This window comes from Malus sylvestris, chromosome 16, assembly GCF_916048215.2.
Source record: "Malus sylvestris chromosome 16, drMalSylv7.2, whole genome shotgun sequence".
NCBI classification, from domain to species: Eukaryota; Viridiplantae; Streptophyta; class Magnoliopsida; order Rosales; family Rosaceae; genus Malus; species Malus sylvestris.
In genome coordinates this window covers 4,760,127-4,779,068 of record NC_062275.1, presented here as the reverse complement: position 1 = coordinate 4,779,068, position 18,942 = coordinate 4,760,127, and the positions used below count along the sequence as shown (strand labels likewise).

Sequence of the window (18,942 nt, the reverse complement as noted above, 5' to 3'; positions counted from 1 at the left end):
ATACAACGACTAGTGACTGGCTAGCCATTGGAATTCAAATTATAATTCAAATTAGTGTCGGTTTTAACCGACACTGTTCAAACTGCTATTATATTAACATTGATATTAGTGTCGGTTATAACCAACACTAATAATATAGTATATATTATTTATGTCGGCTATAATCGACAGAAATATAGCATTAAAAAAAATGGCTAGCCCCGGGCTGACTGCATGCAGCCAGCCTTCCAGTCCTCTTTGATTTCATGGGGCCCTCCCAGATTCCAGAGCCCTCTGGCCTACCTCTCGGTTGGAGACCGTTTTCTGGCTATTTTCAGTCATCTGGCCATCTGGACCCTTCGGTTGGAGATGGCCTTATCTTGTACTTAAGGTCTCGAGTTTTGATTTTCCTTCTTCTAATATCTTTAGTGTTAAAAAAATAATTGTGGATGTGAAGCATATTGCTCCTACCTGTATATAAATTATAGGGTGGTGCTGTCACACAATTTTTTTTTTTTTAAACATCTCACACACCTCCTATTAATTTATATCTGTTGATATTTTTTAATTCATTCAATCCGACAATAAAAAATTAAAAAGACTTTGTGAAAAATAAAAGAAAATATGTAAATAGCAGCACTCAAATAATATTACAACTATCAAAACATAGAGTTTAAACCCGATACACATTGGATAGAGAAGAATCACAATACTCAACTTAACTTACACTTATAGCAGAATTTCTATAATTTGGGTAAACTTTTATTAAACCTTCTTTGATTAAGAAATGTTTGGAGCTTGACGGTGCTTGCTCACATCATGTCCGGGGGGAGTCGGGGACCCATGCGCCAATTAAGGAGCGATTCCAATACCGACGGTGAAGAGACAGTTGGCAAGATATTGGATTGGGTGGGTCTCCACGGTTTTTGGTCGTTTGGATGGAGTGGAAACTATGGTACGTTGAATGCGAAATTTTTATATAAAAACAAATTTTAATCGTCAACTTTTCTATATATATATAAAAAAAAAAAAGGTGCTATCCACACAATCTAAATTACTTTTTACACACCTTTTGTTAATTTATATTCGTTGATCTTTTTCAATTCATCCGATCCGACGGTTGAAAATTAGAACGGTGCGTGAGAAGTAAAATGAGATGTGTGGATATCACACAAAAAAAATCATTAAACTTTCGAATTTTTTTATTTTTTATGTCACATAGTATTAAATGCTACGAATATTAAATGATTTGAATTTATTTGAATAATTTATTTTATTGTTATTCTATAAATTCAAATCGTCTAACATTCATAACATTTAATATTACGTAGCACCGAATTGAAGTGAAATCCTAACTTTTTGAGTATAAAGTTAAAAATCAAAATGATTATGACAAAGATAACAAAGACTGTGACTTATTGGCATGACATGTCACCTAACATAGACCACGCTCATACAGTGTTGTTACATCCTTCAAAGTTCCGTTAAATGCCACTGATGAGCTGTAATCCTATATAATCAAAGTCCATTTCAATAAGGAAAGAACTTGGCTGCTAAGAATTTAGCAGTCGGTGCTAGTTACAACCAATTTGGGATGGACACGTATCCAAATTTTTGATTAAAAAATCAAAATTTGGACACGTGTCAATTCCAAATTGGTTGTAAGCAGGACCAGCTGCTGAATTTACAGCAGTCAAGTTATGTTCTTTTAATAATTATAACTTTCATAATAAAATTCTCCATAATTTATGTACCATGTTTAGACATTTAAATTTATTTAGAAATGTTTTTGAAATGATTAAAAATGTTTTTTGTGAAAATATTTTAAAACCAATTCTTAGTAAAAAGGCAACTGAATCTTGAAAAAGTACTTGAAATACTTCATGCAAGAAGTACATAACTGACGCTTTTTGCAGGAAGCACTTTAAGTGTGTTTAAAACTCAAAACATTTTCTCTTAAAACACTTTTAATTAATCGAAAAGCATTTCTACATGAGTTCTTGCTTTTATATTGTCCAACCAACTAAAGGGAATAGACCAAAATAAAGGATGGACCATCTCAACATTGAGATCAACATCACTTTATTAGGTATTAAAAAAAAACTGCCATTTATTATTAAGAAACACCATTAAGTGTATCGTATACAATTACGTCATGAGAGGATTAGAATAATGAAGTTGGAAACAATATTATGAAAGTTTGGTTTAGGATCAATAAAAGATGTTACAATAAGTGGCATCTGGAAAAAGAAAAGAGTAAATTGTATGATACCTTAACTTTAACTTAATTGGAGTAAAGATTATTTAATGAAAAATTCATTACGACTGGTCCTTGAACGAAAAATATATTATCATTGGTTTTTTAACTCATCAAAACATGCAATTATGATCATTTTCGTCAACTCCGTTAGAATTTCCGTCAAAATGAGTCACACTTCATGCACGTGAGGCTAAATCAAGGGGCAAATATGGAAAATCAAATAAGAAAATTTGTATAAATGGTCCCCTCAACTTTAATCAAACTGGAGAAATTGTCCCTCAACTTTAATCTAATTGGAGCATTAGTCCATCAATCCTAATCCAACTGTAGTAATGGTCATTCCAACATAACTCATTTTGACATAATTCTGACCGAGTTAACCAAAAGGACTATGGCTACACGCTTTGATGAGTTGATGGACCAATAGAATAGATTTTTAGTTGAAAAATTATTGCTCCAATTTGATTAAAATTAAAGAACCATTACTACAATTTACTCTGAAGAAAATAATGGCAAAGCAAGCGAGAGAAAATATGGCCTCTAAATAAGATCACCGACGTGATGTTTGCATGTCGGCTTTATCCTAAAGCCCACGATGGAGGAGTCCGTCAATAGTGTAGCCAAACGGCCCAAGCAATTTGTTCACACTTCATAGTTCATATAGGGAGCTCATTGTAAATTTAGAAATATCACAGGGTAACAAGTGATATTACGGAAACCTCAGGCCAGCCTTATCCCTCTGCGCAACGGTCGTAAGTCTCGCTGCTCTGCAATTCTGCAATTCTGCGTGCTCAAAAGTTCCAATACAATATCAAAACCAGCAATGGTGTACACGCTGTTCACATCTGTAGCTCAATCTTCTTTCTCCAACTTCTCAGACTCGCCCAAGCTAACTTCTTCCAGAACCCAAATCCCCTCCCTTTTGCTCGACGGCGGCAGAAGCTTCACCGCCGGCTTCTCGCCGCGCCGACCAACCCAGCTTTCAAGGCTCAAAAACGTCAGAAATACGCCCTGCATTTGCTTTTTCAGCGGCGGAGGAAAGCCCAAAGGCGATTTCCAAGAAAAGGTACTCGCTTTCAGCTTTAACCGAGAGAACCCGGATTAAAAAAACAGAGTGTTTAACTTTTAAAGTAATCATATTTTGGTGAAATTATCAGGAAAATGAGTCGGAGTGGCGGATTTTGAAGCGGTGGGATGTGCCCTGGGAATGGCAAACGGCGTCGTTAACATCGCTTGCTTGTGGACTGAGGTGGGTTTAGTGTTTAATTAGCTGATTAATGTTAAGATAATTATGCTTAATTCAATCCTGGATTATATATCACAATTCAGAAGAAGAAAGATTAATTTTTGTCCCCAGTTTTGTTTTAACAGGACTGGTAGAGGCAGCAGCTATACCGTATTTAGGAATTCGAATTCCGGAATTGAGTTTGGATGAGAAGGCAGAGATACTGTTTCTTGATCAAGGGTAATGCGTAATCACTTTGTAATTCTACTTGTAGGAGCTGTTTTGCAGTGTTTATAACTGTGCTTAGCAAATTTCGACATGGTCTAATTGGTTTGGTTTTTGTTTCGCTAGTATTACAACTGCAGCTGTGCTTGCTGTTCTATATGCTGTTGCCAGCACTTACCAACCACTGCCTGAAGATGTTTATCGCTACGGTACTGATTTTTCCAACTTATTTCTTTACCCTTGAACGAAAACACACTCGTAAAGTTTCTTTTCATTGGATGATCGTAAAGTTTCTTTTTGTTGGTAATTGTCCCAATGAGATGACTCTTGTTGTAGCTCATATCTCGAATGTGTGATTTGTTGAATTGCAGTGAATGGTAATCTGTATTTCTTCCATTTCTATAGTTGTGAATGCCTATATCTAGACTGTGGCCTATTGAGTTAATTAGCTATTACTGTTTCAGATAATGAGATAATGAGCTATTACCGTTTCAGATTTGAAGGAACCTTTCAATCTACAGAAGGGATGGCTATTGTGGGCAGGGATTGGTATTGTTGGTGCCATAGCTGCTATCACGGTGACAGGGGCTGCATTGTCCTTGTTGAGGGGGGAGAGCCCAGAACGAGAGGTGTGAATTATTCAAATTTATCTTATTATCTCTTTATCTCATTATAGGGTGCAATGGACACAGGGATTAAGTTAATAAGGAGATTGTCTGTCAATCTCACCGTGTAAGGGATTGTATTTTTTTATTATATGTTTTGTTCATTTTAACATGATTTCAGAAGGACGCTCTAGTTAGTTTGCTTCCACTGATTGGATCGTCCGGTATCAGGTACTTTAAAAGGTCTTTTCTTTTCCATCTCTACAACTTGAGGATTAAGCAAGTTGATTAAGCTGTTGTTGATGTTGGTTGCAGCACTGCTTGCTTGCTAGGCATCACTGGAGTTTTGGCTCCAATTCTTGAAGAAACTGTGTTTCGCGGGTTTTTTATGGTCTCCATGACTAAGTGGTATGTTTCCCTATTTTTCTCTGTTTAATAGAGTTGCATAATCTGCCTAAAATGATTTATTATTTCTATTGAAAGTGCCTTCGCCTATGAGCGGTAGGTCTCGGGTTCGAGACTTGGGAGCAGCCTCTCCATAAATGGGGGTAAGGCTAGCCGACATTCACCTCTCCTAGACCCTGCGTAAAGCGGGAGCTTTGTGCACTGGGTACGACCTTTTATTGAAATTTCTCTAAACGGGCACAGTTCTTCCCCTAAGCTTGCCTACAATTGTTTAACTAGGGCTGCGATCCAGATAATGTGATTGGTTCACTCCTAAAACTGCTTTTCTGAATTAATCAACCAGAATCGGATATTTCTACTAACAAGAGCGAAGCCGGATTAGGTGTAGAGGCTAAGAAATATATGGTAGAAGAAACTGCTTTTGAGGCACTTACGTAGGAGAATGGCAGAGTCATGCAAAACTTTTACATAAGGTTTCAGGGAGTTGGCTGAGCATTGGTTTAATATTTTTTGGTTTCACTTGTTTTAGTATAGTTGCATTTGTAGGTGTCATCTGTTCGTTCCTGAGTATCTTATTGCCGTTAAAAATCTGTTTTGCAGGGTACCTACACCAGTGGCTATTGTAATAAGTGCAGCTGTATTTGCACTTGCACATCTCACTCCTGGAGAGTTCCCCCAGCTGTTTGTGCTAGGTAACACGTCTACCAAAGAAATCAAATCAAAATTGTGCATCACCTCCAACGCACATTAATGTGGTTTAGGATTCATTGAACACATTTTATCTCATCTGCTTATGGTCTGTATAGGCACTGCTCTGGGATTGTCGTATGCTCAAACTCGCAACCTTGTAACCCCCATCACAATACATGCTCTCTGGAACTCAGGAGTGATCTTGCTTCTGACCTTCCTTCAGGTAAACATGATTTCTGAGTATCTAAGTTATGATTATGATTGAGTACTCCGAATCCCAAAGCTGAAGAGCAAGCATCGAGTACTCTCTCAATGCTAAAATCAATCTTTCTTCTTGTTTATGCGACAGCTACAAGGGTACGATATCAAGGAACTGTTGCAGACAACCTGATAGGATGGTAGTTGAGTATCTTTTACGTTGATGGTAATCGACGCAGAGCATTGCTGCAACGGGTGCTTAAAGTTACAAGACGGCCTGCAAGGCGTACTTAAAAGTCGCCAAAAATCAGGATCTCTAATCTTTTGGTGGTTGTTTCATATCAATAGGCATAAGTTAATATGTATTAGAGGCATTAAACCTACTTTCGACTCTAACAGTGGAGACACAGAACGTGCAAACAATGTATTGTGGCATCGCTTTCCTGTACCATATAGTTACTTCATTGTGAATTTTTTTATTTAAAATTGAATATAAACACTTCCTGACGAAAACTGATCGCACGATATATGAACGAATGTGGTTGGAGGATCTTCGAGATCCTCACAAAGAGGATCCGGCGAGGATCCTCTCTCTTTGTTTGACTAAGTTCTCTTTTTTGGTTTGGTTGTTGACTAAGTTCCAAGGAAGAAGTATAAACAAGAGAGAAAATAAAGAAAGAAAATATTATGATATAAGCAGTATTGTTGTATTCCAAGATGTTATTGCCCCGTGTTTCTTACTAGTTAGGTGGCATAACATTACTCGATTGAAGAAGGTTGTGCAACAGTTGTGGGCACATTGGTTAGAGCATATATGTTCATCCTATACATTCGAATTTGAATCTCCTTCCTCTCTGTTTATATTAGTTTAAGCAGAGTATCGTATCAATTCTAAACAGAATGTAAGATGCTTAGTCATGAATTCCGGTTTAACTACTTATCTCCCCTTAACGAAGTAAGGGGGTCGAGTCATCTTCACCAGTTTACAAAGTGACACGGATTAACGAAATTTAGGCAAAGATTAGAATTTAAGTATTGTAATTATGAGATACATAGATTTTTGTACAAACGATATTAAACAAGAAGGATTCAAACACATAATATCGAGAGCGAGGATTAAACTCCTTAGCCATTTGAGCTGTAAGTTTCATAGTGAGTCGTTTATTAGGAATATTAGGCAGCAAATTGTCGCCAGTGAGTGCGGGTGGTCGGTGGCCCTTTGCAAATTTACATGGTTGAGTTAATGAATGAGTGAAATCGAAGGGTTAATAATGTTTCACGTAGAAAGAGGTGAATTATTCAATTATGTGTAGATGCTTGAGCTTGAAGAGTTTGACCTTTTTTAAAAACTTTGGTTGCACGCTTGGGGAAGTAAATTCTATGTCAATCAACAGACAAAAAGGGTTCCAACCGAGGGTAAGAAATCTGGGGAGTTTCACTGACTTTGGAGTCCCCAAGTTTGGCATTTGACTCAGTGAAAACCCGAAATTTTCACCATTAAATACTTAATTACTACAGTACTTCACTTGCTAGCTAGTTGCTAGTTGTTGAGAGATTTTTTCAGTATGTCGGGAACACGGCTCATTATACTAGTGTAAACACAATACACTTAGTATATATTAGGCCGTACTCTCGGCACACTGAAAAGTTCTCCTAGTTGCTATCCAACCAGCACAGCAGACCTTGTTTGTAAGCAAACTCAAGTGCTGTATGACAAATTGGACTTTGAAACCAATCAATCAGTTTAATCAACAAAATGGAGAGAGGATTTCAAACTGTAATTTAACTTTTCATTGTTGTTGAAAGTTGAAACCTTTTTGGTTTTACAAAAGGCAAGGAATTGAGGAATCCCATACTGGGGTTTTTCCAAAGTCTACAAAATCAGAGAAACTTTAGCTCATCTTGAAAGACTTGGATGTACCTAAAAACCCCATAGCTCTCTTTCCCCACCCATATACTTATTTATGACACAACAAGCAATCATAAGGTATGATTTACATGAAATATTTAGCAAGTTAATAATATTTTTGCTCAATACTCTCAAGTAATGGTGATGTTTACCGTCATATTTATCACCGTTAGATGAGTTTAAATTATGAGATTATATGAGTTTAAATTTTGAGATTTGTATTCTGGTCTAGTGACACTTTGTTTTGACTTTGTTGATGAAGTTCTTGGGTTTGCATAGGCATCAATTGCTGAATTAAATATATATATATATATATATATATATATAAAAGACATTGTGAAAATGATAAAACACACAAATATAATAAACAAGTTGGCGGGTTACACTAATAACATGACTTGAATGTGACATATTTTTTTTTTCAGTCTTTCATCATATATAGTAATAAAAATAACAAAAATGTTTTGCCAGTTGACCAGTAACTTGTTAGCTTTGTGTTACATTTAAAGTCCAAAAGGTTTTGGATTCAATTGGCTTCGTAAATCATCGAAAATAACAAACGTTTAACCCTAAAACCAAGTATTTTTCATCATGTATAATCATGCTGTATAGTGACAAAAACCTCCAAAAGCATTACTGCACAGAAATTTGGAAAATAAAAAATAGAGAGTAACTCGGGTGCACGGTTGTATATATTAACCATCAACAATGAAATTTCCAGATAAGATGAGTGAATACTAATTAACTAACTTAATTAAGCCTCTGACTCTGAGTTTCTAAGAGATAGGTGGATTCCCTGAAAGGTCAAACACATAATTTCAGCATATCTACATGTAAAACGTAACTTGAATTCTATTCAGGGTGGACAGGTGGTCCATATTAGCTATATTTGGAGGGTAACTATATAGCCAGCTGATTAACCTGCAGATGAGTGAGATAATGACAAATTCTTAAACCTCTTAAACCTGACAAAGTCAGTGGAATAGAAGCTCTGGGAATGGAATAGAAACGGGATTTTCGGATTTTGAGAAACTAATATCTCTTATAATAATCGGATCCTAATAAGTCCTCTCATAGGAATCCAAATGGTAAAAAATATTGATATTGTTTGAGCTTTGTCTTGGAAGTTGGCCCCGGTCCACGTTTCCAAACACCAATTCAAACATCTCAAATTTAAATACTGGTACTTGCTTGGAAGTTTGCTTTGTCTTGATTTGTAGTGGATAGACCAAAACTTAGTTGATGACAATAAACAATATTTGTAGATGAATTAGTGAAGAAATACTAGCACTTGTTGCTTGGAAGTTTGCTCTCGCAAGTTCGAATCATTCTTCTAATAGTTTAGATGATGATCAGGGTTAATCAAGTTCTTTAAAACAATATGCTCTACGTTTACATTCAAGTTAGAATTCTCATTCACATAGTTTAGAAGAATTAATGAAGAAATTTTTTGCATTAAAAATTTTATATAGTTGAGAAATAATTAAAAAAGTGGATTCATAATCCCTATAAGCTGGTGGTGATGATAGATGGTGGGTTTCCTTGAGATTCCACTACTTGGAGTAATACAAAACCCTAAATTGGGTTCATTAAGGTCCAATTGAGAAATAAGGCTCTTCTTGTGGAAATCTATTTTCTTGACTTCAGCTTTAATTTTTCTTGGTAGCTGTAATCTAATTTGATTTTTATTTCAATATTTAAGAGCTACCTTCTAAATTAATTTCAATTTGTACTACTGTGTGACTGTGTGAAGTAGCCAACGTGATCCTCGCAAAACACACACACTCTCATATATATAAAGTCGCCAGAAAAGGCGGCTGATCCTTCGGAGGCAGACCCCTTCTCAGGAAGCATATATTTTCCCTACAAATTAAGTCCACACCCTTACCGCCATCTTAAACTTGTTGCTTTCACTCCACCTCTTCACTTCTTCTTCGTTCTCGTTCTGTGTGCTTATGTTTTCTAGCTCCAGCTAGCTAGGGTTTGCTTCTTACTGCAGTTTCAGGTGTTAAAAGAGAGCACTGTGATTAATATTAACATTAATTTCTTCAGTTTCTCACTGTTGGGTAGTGATTAAAGTTTTCACTTATCTTGTTCCCTTAAAGAGCTACTGAGAAGCAGGATATACATCTACCAGTACTTTAGGGTTTTGTAGAAAAAATGGATGAGAGAAGTGATAATATCGGAGGAGAAAAAATGGATGAAGTGATCCTTCCAGGGTTTCGTTTTCATCCAACTGATGAGGAGCTGGTAGGGTTTTACCTCAAGAGGAAGGTTCAGCAGAGGCCTCTCTCTATTGAGCTTATCAAGCAACTTGACATCTATAAATTTGACCCCTGGGATCTTCCAAGTAATTTTCAAAACTTAATCTTACATATTCATGCGTGACTAAAAAAACTTCCATTTCTGAGTAATATATCGATCTCTGAGTTTCTTTTAGTCAAAATATATATAGTAGCTTTTTCTCTCTTGGGTGTTCTTTGATATATGCCGACTAAGAATGTTTTTAATTACTACTATTACGTTGAAGTTTTGAGCCTAAGATCTCAATAATATATGTGTGTGTGTGTATTCTGTGTTCGAAGGTTTGGGTTTCACTTCATAAATTGTTCAGAATATACAAGGGCTTTAGTTGCATATATTTTGAACAGCTTAGCTATAAAGTTTTTAATTAATTTTTTGGATGATATGTGCAGAGTTGGCAGCGTCTGGGGAGAAGGAATGGTATTTCTACTGTCCAAGGGATAGAAAATATAGGAACAGCACAAGGCCAAACCGGGTTACCGGAGCCGGTTTCTGGAAAGCTACGGGAACCGACCGGCCCATCTACTCATCCGAAGGTGCGTGTAGTTCCTCCAAGTGCATTGGGTTGAAGAAGTCACTTGTTTTCTACAAAGGTAGAGCTGCCAAAGGGGTGAAAACTGACTGGATGATGCATGAGTTTCGCTTACCTTCTCTCACAGATTCACTCCCACCAAAGAGATCATCATCGTTCATGGACAAAACCATTCCTGCAAATGTATGTTAAGAAAAACTATTTTTCTATTTGTGCATATAATGCATGATTTTTAGTAAATATCTAATTGTTATGTTGTTAGATTGTCAATTTGTCACATGTTAGGTTAGTTGACAAAAACGATGCTTATATACACACACACACGTATTACAGCCGGACTAATTAAAATGTACTATTGTTGCAGGATTCATGGGCAATATGCAGGATATTCAAGAAAACAAATTCAAGTAATGCTCACCAAAGAGCCCTTTCTCATCACTCTTGGGTGTCTGCCTTGCCTGAAACAAACACATTTGGTGATCATATGCTAGGCTCCAAAGGTGCACACAATGCTACTCATCATCATCATGAGTTTAGTTCAGAGAGCATGTCAATACTGACATCGAAAATCAACTTCTCCAACAACAATGACATAAAAATGTCATCCACAACAAGCAATATATCCCCTCTAGATATTTATTCCAACTCCTACAAACCCATAAACCCCTTGATGATGGGTTGCAATGTCAAACTACCCCATCAGTACTTTCCCATTTCCTCCAACTTTTCTAACAGATCATCAGACTACTTTTCTAACCCTAGCTTCGCATTTTCATCACCTTCAGAAACTTCATCCGGACCAGCGGCAAAATGCACGGTGGATGTGTCCTCCTTGTTGTTAAACATGTCATCCTCAATGCTCGGAGATTACAATGGCAGCAACAACGTCAAGGGCGCCTCTGGAGAAAGTACTAATTTTGACTTTAGTATTACTAATGGAGGCTTTTCATCGATGGCATTGCCACATCATCATGAGGTCATGCAAGGAAATAACAATAACCTTGGCAATGGCCATGACAGTATAACTGGGTTGATTAAGAACATTCAAAATGTGAACTCGAACGTGATAGAAGAAGGAGACGATCAACAGTGGGAGACTAGTGGGAGATCAAATATTGGGTTTCCATTGATGAGTAGTTTGCCTTTGCCTATGAATGTAGGAGGAGGGGATGCATGGAAGTCGAGTTTGACGTGGGAGTCTTCTCCATGTCCGAGTGAAATGTCCACCACCAGATGCTACACTTAAACTTGTCACATAATTAGAAACACTGCTTAATCACTAATGTTTCTTAACTTTTTAGTTTTGCTAGCTATAGGCTATAGCTCATCAGTTAATTAAGTTCGTGTTTGTAGAATTCTTTTTGCTAATTAAACTCCAAAGTGTATGATCAAGGAAATCGGATGCTGATTAGGTTTGAAATGTTTGAGGTCCTCTATCAAATTGCAGATCGTCAATAACTCAATATTAATGCTCACTCACAAACACATGTATGACAAGGGCACGCACGCATTCACAAACTTTGTGACAAGAAATATCAAATTAACCAAGTCAAGTCCTCGGATTCGAGAGACCTAAAATACATTAATCAACATTTTTATTTTTGTGTTCAAAACAAAAAGGTGGATGCATGTTGGATAAATGCTTTATATTATACTAAGCATTGGATCGTTTCCTTCATGCTTCAAGCATGATATGTAGGATTTGCAATGATCACAAGCAGGTGAGACCGTGAGAACATCACCTGCTTAGAGTAAATATATTAATGCAAAGCTTCGGTTTTGTCACTTAGTACTACGTTGTAGTGTTTTTTTTTTTTTTACTTGTAAATAAGAAATCTTTAATTTGAATCACGTGGCCAGCAAGTACTACGTTGTAGTGTTTTTTTTTTTTTTACTTGTAAATAAGAAATCTTTAATTTGAATCACGTGGCCAGCAAGTTTGATATTAATTTATTCTTCTCCCACTGTTTTTACTTCTCTTTCGTCATTACCGTTTTGGTACATGGGGGAGACAAGGAACAATAGAGTAGGTTCTTCCGATTGGATCCGGAACCAAAATAATCCATAGGAATTGTTAGACTATGGAGAGAGCAATATGTGAAGCTGAGATAGGCCCATTAAGATATCAGTCTAAGCTCAAAACTTTCAGCCCAAGATTTCTAAGCCCAACTTCTTTTTTCTTCTTTTTTTTTTATGACAATCCAAGATAATTTTACCAAGCTTTTGTCGGAAAATTCTTCCTGCTACTTAGCATTAAATGTTATTAAATGTTACGATCACTGGATGACCTAAATTGGTTTGATTAATACTTTTATTGTGGTCCTGTGAATGCAGATCATTCAATACTCGTAACATGAAAGTGAAACCCACTTATTTCATCCAATTGTATCATATAAAACATAAAAAAGCCAAAATTTTCTCAAACTCCTCCAAGTTGCAAACTTGCAAGAGAGAGAGGGAACAAGACTCAGCTGCTGCTATCCTACAATCATGTCCACAGTAAGGTTCATGCTCTTATTCGTCAAAGCAACCCGATCACCGAGTCACTCGTCATCCTCTTGAGTACAGTGATGGGACCTGGAGCAAAATGCAAACTTCCAACCTGCTGCTCTCTCTGTTGTTGCTCTCTTTTTTTTTTCTGCATGATCACGATCTCTCGTACTCCTACCTAATCACTTCAATTAGTCGGGCCTGTGCAGGACGTCCTACCTTAAGAAAGATAGAACGTGTTAAGAAAACATGAGTCCTTCAAGAAACATAGAACATATGCTGTTATGAGGTCCAAAGGAAAAGACAGAGAAGGCCATTGAAGACGAGTGAATTGACTAAGGAGAATGACCTCAAAGACCATCCTCTGATCAAGGAGACCATCCCGCCTCACGACAAATTAATCGCCAGGCTGAAGCTTTTCACGGCATGACCTTGTGTGATTGAGGAAGACGGAGATAAAAACTACAAAGAAACATGTATAGTTCACGCCGTTCACAAGCAGAAACATGCAAAAGCCGTGACAAGCAATCAAAAAAAGGAAAGGGTTATGAAGTAATCCAAATATAACTAAAATCGCAAATGAAGCTAGTAAATCTGACATTACACAAATAATTCAAAAACGTACATGTTACCAATACAAAACAGGAAATTCCATGGTGGGATGGATTTCCGAACAAAATGAAGCACTCAACATCATAACTTAAACCATCCACAACAAAATGTAAAAGTACAGATTGGAACACCTTGAATTACTTCCCGCACCATAAGCCAAAATCAACGTAGTCTGTAGAAACTACTTAAAATTCGGTTGATTTCACTTGGTCTTTGCAGCTTGCTTTTCCTTTGTCTTTTGAATCTTCAACACCTTTTTCACGATCTTTTGTTCCTCCACCAGAAAGGCCCTGATGATCCTGCAAACCAATAGAAAGCAAGTTGTCTAAACCCCATTGGTGCAACACAACATGAAAAGAAGACGGAAAAAAAATGTTGCAATGCAATCTACAAACCTTTCCTTGACGGCACCTCCAGACAACACACCTCCATAAGCACGGTTAACAGTCCTCCGATTCCTAGATAATCTGGACCTCTTATACTCGGTAGGCCTCAAGTGAGGGATCTACAAACAAACACAACAATGTATCGCCACTCAAACGAAACTTAAAGTAACTGGACTACGCAATCATTACAATGATTATACACAATATTGTATTGCGGGGAGAATGTATAAGTTCCAAGTGTACTTTTTACTTCGAAAAAAGGTTAAATTCACAAGAACTTGAACCGTTCCATCTCCATACGGAATGGTGAATCGAGCCTGATAATTCAAGCACAAATTAAATGAATCCAATTACACGAGGGCAGATCAACAACACTTTCATAGACAGCCGCTCCAACTCTATTGCATAACCTATCAATGAACTGGCATTTTGGTTGCGGTATATCGTAAAGTAAGAGAACTAAACTTTCACTCATTCGCAAATGCAAAACACTGGGAACCCATGAAAATACTACGGATACGAAACTAACATATGAAACAAAGACAACATTTCGAATTGAAATAAGGCAAATACATACCCCTTGAATTCTCTTGCCAGTAACAGGGCACTTGGGGCCACTTGCCCTCTTCTTAGTGGTCTGGTACACTAGCTTCCCTCCTGTTCACCCAAAACAACCATCAATAACAGCACCAGCAATTCAATTAACACAAATTAAACAAAACCCACAAATCAAAATACCATCTTAATCTCAAAATACCACCTTAATCCAACATTTCATATGCAAAAAAACACAAATTTGACCCAAAAACGAAGCAAACAAGAGTTAGGGTTTGAAAGCAATAATATTTAGTTTACCAGGGGTTTTGACGATCCTGTGCTGGTTGGATTTGGTGGCGTAGCTGTGCCGGGCGCGATATGTGAGACGCTGCACCATTTTTGCTATCGAGTTTCAGTTGTCCCTAAGTCTAGGGTTTTGTCGAAGATGAAGCCTTTATATGAACAATAATTTAATGGATTTGCTTATGATCGGAGGGTTGTAATTAAATCTTTACTTCATTGCCACCAATAATTTGATACGGTGTCGGTTTAATCAAACTGGTTAGGCCCACTGTCGTAAGTTATTGGGCTGGTTAGGCCCACTAAACTCTCCCGGACATTGTTTTGGATCAAGTAGCCATCTTGTGCAGATGTTGCCTAACCATCAACCTAATCTTAGTTAGGTTGATTATAATAGTATTTATCCCCTTTGAATTAAGTTCGAATCTCTTTCTTCGTAAAATATCATTTTTATCGAAATCATTGTAACAAGAAGTTGCACTGCAAGGTACCATTTTGTCCAAGGCATATTGGTCTTGATTTTTCAAGAGAAGCTCTTGAACTTCAATTTTATGAACGACAATTGTTTTATTAAATAAAAATATAACATGTAGTATTTTGCATGCGATCTCCTAATAGTCAAGTAGTTTGTAATGTCTAACCACCAAGAGGTGATTCAATGGTTGGGGACGAATTTCAGATCTGTATTTCACACAACATGTCCAAGATTCGGTTCATTGTGCTTGTGGATCACACGATAGTGATTATCGGAAACTGAAATGTCTCTATAATTCTTTTTGACCCTGAAATAGTGCGTTATCGTGGCGAAGGCATCAACTGTTTCTCTTTTTAGAAAGAAAACTAGTAGCGTATGTTGTCTTATACATTAAGAGAGATTCATAGATATTTCCAACTATATACTTGATTAGTCATCTAACGAGTGAGATGACCTAGTTTTCTCCGGTGCTTGACCAAATGCAACCCTTGTTGGCTTTCTACAAAGCAACAAAGACCTAGACCGACCCTTCCATTTTTCCTCTTAAGCATACGAACATGCAAGGAAAATACAAAGTTAGCTTTGTCTTCTCTAATATTCCAATTTCCAATGGCCAACATCGGGTGATTGATCACTCGTGGTGCACATTTCTTCTTTCCGTCTTAAACTAAAATTCGTAAAGCATATGAGTGAAAGGTTAGGAGACGAAGAATACCTCCATGTCAACGTCACCATTCACAACCCTACCATGCCACACTGATATGGGCAGGTTTGATTTTTCTAATTGACTTTGCACCATTTGTGCATCACGTTACGGAGACGGCAGCTTTACTAAATTATAAATAGGGATTTACGTTTCACTCGTTGGTGGTTAAAAACGCGTGTATGTCGCATTCATTGGGTTAAAATTATGTTTTTGAACCACACGAAGTTGTGTGTTGGTGCGGTAGGAGTCTAGTTTTCAATGTTTATGTCTCATTTTTACATGCACGCGTGTGCATTGTGAGTAGGTTAGACAAAGTGTCTAGACTGTGATTATTATGATTAAGCATATAAAGACTAAATGACATGCTATTCGCTTGATAATGACGCTCACGGCCGGCAAAACCATCCATTTTGCAGAGGAAACGGAATTATTCAATTATTTATGATATTGAAATTGAACTAAAACTAATCGAAAGACGAATATATGGCTCATATAGAAGTGTTTTTAGAATGATTGAAGCCACTTTTGATGAAATGTTTTTTAAATCAATTCTTAGTAAAAACGCAAGTGAATCTTGAAAAAAAAAACACTTGAAATGATTTTTAGAAGAAACAAATTACTGATGCTTCTTCCATAAAACATTTCAAGTGTTTTTTAATTAAAAAATATTTTCTCTAAAAATGATTTTAATCATTTAAAAACACTTATGAAACAAGTCCATATTCTATAATCTAGTTTACATAGATGAGATATGTCACATCCCGGCCCAGGTCCCCACTACATCCCGGGTTCGACTCCACCGTAACACGATATTGTCCGCTTTGGGCCCGGACCACGCCATCACGATTTTGTTTTTGGGAACTCACACGAGAACTTCTCAATGGGTCACCCATCATGGGATTGCTGTCTCGCGAACTCGTTTAACTTCGGAGTTCCGATGGAATCCGAAGCCAGTGAGCTCCCAAAAGGTCTTGTACTAAGTAGAGATGATAATATACATATAAGGCTTACAGGATCCACAACCCTGGGCGATGTCGGATCTTACAATCCACCCCTTTAGGGGCTCGACGTCCTTGTCGGCACACTTCCGACCATGGATTGGCTCTGATACCAAATTGTCACATCCTGACCCCCACCACATCCCGGGCTCGACTCTACCGTAACACGATATTGTCCTCTTTAGGCCCCGACCACGCCCTCACGGTTTTGTTTTTGGGAACTCACACGAGAACTTCTCAGTAGGTCACCCATCATGGGATTGCTCTCGTGCGAACTCGTTTAACTTCGGAGTTCCGATGAAATCTGAAGCCAGTGAGCTCCCAAAATGCCTCGTGCTAGGTAGAGATGAGAAGAATATACATATAATGCTTACATGATCCACAACCCTGGGCGATGTGAGATCTTACAATCCACTCCCCTTAAGGGCTCGACGTCCTCGTCGGCACACTTCCAGCCATGGATTGGCTCTGATACCAAATTGTCACATCCCAGCCCCGGCCCCCACCACATCCCGGACTCAACTCCGCCGTAGCACAGTATTGTCCGTTTTGGGCCCCGACTACGCCCTCAAGGTTTTGTTTATGAGAACTCACACGAGAACTTCTCAATGGGTCATCCATCATGGGATTGCTCTCGCGCGAACTCGTAACTTAGGAGTTCTGATGGAATTCGAAGCCAGTGAGCTCCCAAAAGGCCTCGTGCTAGATAGAGATGAGAATATACATATAAGGCTTACAGGATCCACAACCCTGGGCGATGTGGGATCTTACAAGATATTTGCTTAATCTCAATTTCCATTAGTTGTCTTTTTCTTAACTAAAAGGCTTAGGGTAAATTACACAAAACTACATCAGTTATGGGTCAAATCACAATCTCATACCCCTCATGTTTTAAAAATTACAATGTCATACATTATCTTACAGATTTGTTGCAATTTCAGACCTTCGTCAGTTTGTTTGTCAATTTTTCTGTTAAATGATGACGTGGCTTGAGGCCGAGCCCACTCTCTTGTCCAACTAGATAAAAATATTAATTATCCAGTTGGGCGAGAGAGTGGTCCTCACCTCAAGTCACGTCATCATTTAATAGAGAAATTAATAGACAAACTGACATAGGTCTAACATTGCAACAATAAATTTGTAAGATAAGGTATGACATTGTAATTTTAAAAATATGAGGTATGACATTGTAATTCGATCCATAGTTGAAGTAATTTTGTGTACTTTACCCAAAATCTTAATTTTTTTTTTTGGCAAACAAGAGGTCACGTCTTCCGTAATTCCTGAGAATTGTGAAAGCAGGCTAAAGACATAACACCCATAGAGAAATATTGTTGTCTCTATTAAATATTAAATTAAAGTTAATTTTTAATTATATATATTGTTGTCTCTATTAAATATTAAATTAAAGTTAACCATTAATAATATATATTGTTGTCTCTATTAAATATTAAATTAAAGTTAATCTTTAATTATATTTAAAAACGTCACCATATTAAAATGGACGGTTGATAATTGCTATATTCAGCATGCAATGCAATATGTTTCAATAAGTTTGCTAATTTTGTCCAGCAAACCCACTAATTAAATTTCCTAAAATTGAAGATATAATTAACATGTTCCGATACAATATTCTATAAAATCGTTCGATCAATTTTGGTTTAACCGACTATTTATTTAGTAAAAGTGGGTTTAAAATGTAGTGACCAAAATTCTAAATTTATGAAAAAGTACACGACCAAAAAAATAATATGGAAAAGTATACACATTTGACAAACATGAAACGGAAACCGACTTTGCTGTGCAACCTCAAGCGAGGTATTTTATTTGGTCCGGGAAATTCATAAATTTGGTGCTGAATTACAAAGTTACGCATTAACGAAAACTGATTCAATTTCGAGATTAACAAATAACAACAATTCCTTTTCCGAAGGACATTAATCTCTTTATATTTTTTTGGTCAAAGATCTCTTTATATTTAACAATTTAAATATAATTAAGATGAATGTCAGTTACATTCCTTTTTTCAAAATTTCTATTATGATACGTAAGCGGTATATTTACATTAAGATTGAAGAAATGAAGTGATATCATACTTATTATTTA

General features: G+C 36.9%; 3 protein-coding genes across 4 annotated transcripts; 2 read left to right on the top strand and 1 right to left on the bottom strand.

Moving 5' to 3' along the window:
- The first annotated feature begins 2,924 nt into the window (after window positions 1-2,924).
- On the top strand, window positions 2,925-6,100 carry LOC126607136 (uncharacterized). The gene is made up of 10 exons (XM_050274600.1): window positions 2,925-3,305; window positions 3,397-3,488; window positions 3,597-3,704; window positions 3,816-3,898; window positions 4,185-4,318; window positions 4,476-4,525; window positions 4,610-4,702; window positions 5,300-5,391; window positions 5,506-5,612; window positions 5,739-6,100. The coding sequence occupies exons 1-10, from the start codon at window positions 3,063-3,065 to the stop codon at window positions 5,778-5,780; spliced, it is 1,044 nt and encodes a 347-aa protein (XP_050130557.1). The 5' UTR covers window positions 2,925-3,062; the 3' UTR covers window positions 5,781-6,100.
- A 3,297-nt stretch (window positions 6,101-9,397) lies between these two features.
- On the top strand, window positions 9,398-11,724 carry LOC126607131 (putative NAC domain-containing protein 94). Of its 2 annotated transcripts, XM_050274585.1 has the most exons (4): window positions 9,398-9,846; window positions 10,193-10,515; window positions 10,697-10,832; window positions 11,118-11,724. In XM_050274585.1, the coding sequence occupies exons 1-4, from the start codon at window positions 9,657-9,659 to the stop codon at window positions 11,576-11,578; spliced, it is 1,110 nt and encodes a 369-aa protein (XP_050130542.1). In that variant the 5' UTR covers window positions 9,398-9,656; the 3' UTR covers window positions 11,579-11,724. The 2 variants fall into 2 exon arrangements, with proteins under 2 accessions (XP_050130542.1, XP_050130541.1); XM_050274584.1 differs by having other exon boundaries at window positions 10,697-11,724.
- A 1,678-nt stretch (window positions 11,725-13,402) lies between these two features.
- On the bottom strand, window positions 13,403-14,841 carry LOC126607146 (60S ribosomal protein L34). Its single transcript, XM_050274611.1, has 4 exons — window positions 14,676-14,841; window positions 14,398-14,477; window positions 13,830-13,939; window positions 13,403-13,733 (listed from the first exon to the last, which is right to left on the bottom strand). Exons 1-4 carry the CDS (start codon window positions 14,752-14,754, stop codon window positions 13,637-13,639), a joined length of 366 nt encoding a protein of 121 aa, XP_050130568.1. The 5' UTR covers window positions 14,755-14,841; the 3' UTR covers window positions 13,403-13,636.
- Window positions 14,842-18,942: the final 4,101 nt, after the last annotated feature.